We start from the raw sequence: 4,854 nt of genomic DNA on the forward strand, positions 1-4,854 counted from the left end.
ATTGCCGGAGGATTCTATGAACATGAGCTGCAACGCGTCACAGATCCTGATGTATATCTAGTGGAAAAAGTGTTGCGTAGAAAGGGGGATAAGGTGTACGTCAAGTGGTTGGGCTTTGATAAATCACATAATTCTTGGATAAATAAAAATAATGTATTGTAAAATAATACATGGTTTAATAAAATACAATGATGTATATACATGAGTGGCCACTTTTATTTTACACATTAATCCAACTATTTATGTGAATGAGTTAATAAATACAATAACAATTTCTATACATTTGCGAACAATTTTATATTATACAATAAATTCCACTATTTATAATAAATACAATAATAATAATAATAATAATAATTTCTATTTTACAACGGTATATTATAATGTCCCCAGGGCAGAGTGTCGGTTGAATCGGGTATGATATATCGCTTATCGTCGTATGGACTTAGAGCGATTTTGGATTCCGAAATGATGTACACTTTGTGCAATTTAGACCGTATGCATGATTGTTTGCGAACCATTTCGATCTCTCTGTGCAAACACTGCGCATAGTCGTCGAAAGTTATCGTTCTGGCTATGACGTTGGTCTTGACACCTTTCGCCTTTTTTGTATCTTTCTTACCGTCTACGCGAAGTGCATACATTTTCGCTCTAAGACCTACGAATTCAGTCATTATCGCACCGTTATTTTCATCCTTCATCAGCCCCGGAACCTTCTTATTTACGCGTGGCATATTATATGGATTGTCAGTAGGATAATCGCTTGTGTCGAATCTATCGATATTGTGCTTCATAGACTCGTAGATATCGTCGCATCGAATGTGATAAATAAGACTGTCAGTGTTGGTGTATAGAATTTTACAATTTTGTTCATGTTTAGGAGACATGTACTCGTAGTGAAATTCATACAAACAAATTTTTGATATGTCCAGAATGCACATGCCCACATATATCGGCTTGTTGAATTTCACCTCGAGTTTTCGCAATTCAACAGCTATTAAATTTTCCGAAAAAACACTTCTGCTGTGGAAATTTGGTTTCGCGATCATTGCCTCCGCGCCATATCGCCCTTCCCAATGTGTCAAAAGTTTTACATCCACACGGTTTCGTACATTTTCTATTGTTTTACCGAAAACTGCATTGTTCATCAATTTATACAAATTTTTTTCAAAGTCGTTTGTCGCGCTTGTTCTAAACCGTGTGTTGAGTTCGATGTAATCACGGAGCCAGGGGGATTGAGTGAATTGAAGCACGCGGTGTATCTTTGTAATACGGAGACCGTGACGCGTGCACTGCTGCAGGTTGCGATAATGGATTATGTAACGCTGCTTATCATATACCGTCGCCAGTAACTTGTCTTGCCTGCTGCCAGGTGGTTTGGTATGCATCGGACAGAACGATAGATCTACATGAGCATCGTGCAGACGTTGCGGATATTCCAGATCTACCTCGAGAACGTATCCCGTGGGCGAATCGACACCGATTGAAGATACGTCAAAATTTACAACATCTTGAACCCATTGAAATTTAGTGTATGGTAGAGGCTGGCACATTGCCCATCCATACAAATTGTTCACGTCAAAGTACATCAAGTACGATGACTCTTCCAATGCATCGTAAGATGTTATTGGCATGTGTGTATCTTCCGGAACATTGACTTAAGCCCCCGCGTATACCGCGTTCGATAAACATGACCATATCGATGTCTGTGAGCAATTCGAATGTAATTTTGGTATGTTTTAGCATTGCATCCCATGTGAAACCAGGTAGAGTATAATAATGCGCCGAATCTAATCCGTAGCTTTTGATACAACTTTCGCGAAAATTTTCAAAAATATCTGCCAATAACAAGACATCAGTTCTCAAATACAAATCGCTGTATTCGCCCAAGGTTCTAATCTCGAAACGTTGCCAGACTGTCTCAGCGTGTGCGTAATCGGTCTCTGATACAGTCTCACCCGTTAACGAACTGTAGAATGACTCGCGCGGCGGTAAGCATGGATCCTGCAGCTTGTTCGCACAATCAAGGTATTCATACGGAAAGACACCCTTTCGCGTCAATAAATTGAAATCTTCAGTGGATAATGTTTCAAATTGGGATCGCAAAATTTTTAATTGATCTGTGCTAAGAAAAGATGCTAATTTGTCGAGACTGGTATTTAGAAATTTGTATGAATCGATGAATCGTAATTTAATATAATTTCGCGAGTCTGATTCATCCGTATCTTCAACACTTTTTGTGAAAGAAATATATTTTTCTTTAGTTATAGGTAATACATCAATGTGACCTTCGAAAGCGGTAGCTATTTCCTCGATAATGAAATGCGAATCATAGCCGGATAAATTATGGAAAACTATGGGGATGTAAAACACATTTTTATAATTTAAATTGCACTCCGAATGTGCTGGGCCTCTGAACCGTCCTGACAGATGGCAATGATCACGAACTCGTACATCGCTAGCTTTGAATGGTTCTTCGCAAATATAGCAATGTGTTGCATTGCGAAATGTCGTCAACTGTTCAGGAGTTAAATCCAGCATGGGAACATTACTGGCAAGAATGGGTTTGGCAAAGTTTGCAAAATTTTTAAGTTCGTCGACGAACCATGAAACACAATCTGTGTCGCGGCGACATCGATACATCGACAGTGAAGTATCATATGAACAATGCATATAATATGCAATGCTGTGTACATTGTGGTGTTGATATATATGTAATTTATTATCACCCGTTTGGTTGTCCAACGTTTTTGCGATGATGCACTCCAGATCTGCATACACCACGAAAGGGAGCCGCTCCTTCCTATTATGGTTGCTGAAATTGAGTAGATTGTTGCCTTCGCTGGGCAGCAGAATGGTGCAGTTGTTTAACTGCCCGCAGTCCAACGAATGCACCTCCAATTTCTCGCCAGATCCGAAGTAGTGCATGCATCTGTAAACCCCCACAAAAAAATTTTATTTTAATTTCACATATATTTCAACATTTTTTTTTTTTTTTTTTTTTTTTAACATTTCATAAGTTTTTATACATACCGATCGCAGATGAATTTCTTGGCTTTGTGCCTGCTCAGCTGCATGCCCACCAGCCTGGACAAGTCCTTAATACATGCAAAGTGCCCTACATCACCGTGCTCTTGATTCGGCGTATAGAGCAAGTTTACATGCCTATCCCTCTTCTGACTGGTGAGGTGCAGCGGGAAGACTGTTGGTCCCTTCTTCATCTTCTCCTCGAAGCTGTAGACGTTGATGGAGATGTCGTTCAGCCGTTCAAACTTCCCAATGTGCTCCAGAGACATTGGGAACTCAATGTCCTGAACATTTAGCACAGATGCATAGTCGGGGTATGAACTTGGGCGTTCGGGATATTTTTTAGCTGGATGGAGAGCGGTGACCACTGCCCACGCGAAACAGGCGTTGTCCTGGGATTGTACGCTAATCGTTGCCTTCTTCAGCGACAATTCTTGCGGCAACTTAATATGGCAACCCGCGCGCAGCGGATTGTACTTATTGACATTCACGGTCAGATTCATGATTCTCGTCAATGCCCATCCGCTGTCGCGTTCCTGGAACTCTTCCAGCGATACTAGGGTGGGTTCGACGACGCATCGCTGGTACCACTCTTGCAGATCCGATGTGTGGAAGAGTTCACAGTTTCGGGTGTTGATGCTTTTACAAGCATGCTTGTCACCTGCCACAAATTCGCTGTTGAACACTACGTTCACTTTAAGGTATCGATGTTTCCTCAAAGTGTTCCGAACATGCTCCAGCACAATGGTTGTTGCATCTTGGAGGAAGTTGTACGGCTCGATATAGTTTGAATTTAGCACGACACCAGTTAATACGCGGCTATCGAACGCAGTGTCTATTTCGCGCCACAAAAGTCTTGTGCTCGAATGTCCAGTGCCTTCGCGCACGAAACGTCCACGCAGTAAATATTTCAATCCTTCGAGCTGTGCGATTTGTGCAACCAATGATTGCCGAACACCGATCGATAATCGAGGACGTTTCACTCGGCTATGTTCTTCCAAAGATTTGATGCACTCGTTACACCGTTCTTCCCACGCGAGGTATTCTTCCTCTGAAATCAATCGTGCAGATTGATCTAACAATTGGCGGGTTACTTGCGCGAATTCTCCCATGATTGTAAATGGAATGTATATGTAGCGTCTTTTTCCACACAACACGTTGCAACGATTTGTGACTTTTTGCAGTTTAGAACGCTTTTTTATACGTTCAATGCAATTTCTGTTGACACAGCATAATTCTTTCTATGATTTACACGTGCCTACAACGTTTCCAAAAGTATTGTATTACATTTGCACCGCAAGAAAAAAAAAAAAAATGATGACATCTCAAACACGTGTCAAGACTTTGATCCTTGAATGTGCCAACTCCAAATCATTCGATGCAGTTTTTGTCAACACAGCATAATTTTATGACTCATGCATATGAAGTTTCTCAAAAAGTATTATATTGTATTCACATTTCAAAGAACATAAATGAGGAATAAGAGGAGGGGTAGATGATTGAGGTGGTACTATGCACCTCTATTTAAACCAGCCCCTCGCACGTTATTACATTAATCGCTCTGCAGCCTCTCAGTGACTTTCGACACACACACGCACACGCACACGCACACGTACACGCACACACACACACACACACACACACACACAGAGATTCAAACAGAATCTGGAGATTAGACTCGCGGCGCCAGAAAATATAAACATTTGACTTCGGTCAAAGTATTTGGGAGAGGCCATGGCCCTGTTGCAGCGAAAAACGCATTCATTCGTTAGCAAGCTAGCATTCTGATTGAACGGTTGACTGCGGAGTGCGCGAGCTCTACATACA

At 41.2% G+C, this 4,854-nt stretch overlaps 2 protein-coding genes across 2 annotated transcripts; both read right to left on the reverse strand.

Annotated features, from left to right (window-relative positions):
* Positions 1 to 365: 365 nt before the first annotated feature.
* On the reverse strand, positions 366 to 1,315 carry LOC143341804 (uncharacterized). The gene has a single exon (XM_076765029.1). It carries the CDS (start codon positions 1,146 to 1,148, stop codon positions 366 to 368), a length of 783 nt encoding a protein of 260 aa, XP_076621144.1. The 5' UTR covers positions 1,149 to 1,315.
* Positions 1,316 to 2,384: 1,069 nt separating this feature from the next.
* Positions 2,385 to 4,139, reverse strand: LOC143341999 (uncharacterized). The gene is made up of 3 exons (XM_076765479.1): positions 3,034 to 4,139; positions 2,695 to 2,932; positions 2,385 to 2,474 (listed from the first exon to the last, which is right to left on the reverse strand). The coding sequence occupies exons 1-3, from the start codon at positions 4,137 to 4,139 to the stop codon at positions 2,385 to 2,387; spliced, it is 1,434 nt and encodes a 477-aa protein (XP_076621594.1).
* Between the last annotated feature and the right edge of the window lie 715 nt (positions 4,140 to 4,854).

This window comes from Colletes latitarsis, chromosome 5 (genome assembly GCF_051014445.1).
Source record: "Colletes latitarsis isolate SP2378_abdomen chromosome 5, iyColLati1, whole genome shotgun sequence".
Lineage (NCBI taxonomy): Eukaryota > Metazoa > Arthropoda > Insecta > Hymenoptera > Colletidae > Colletes > Colletes latitarsis.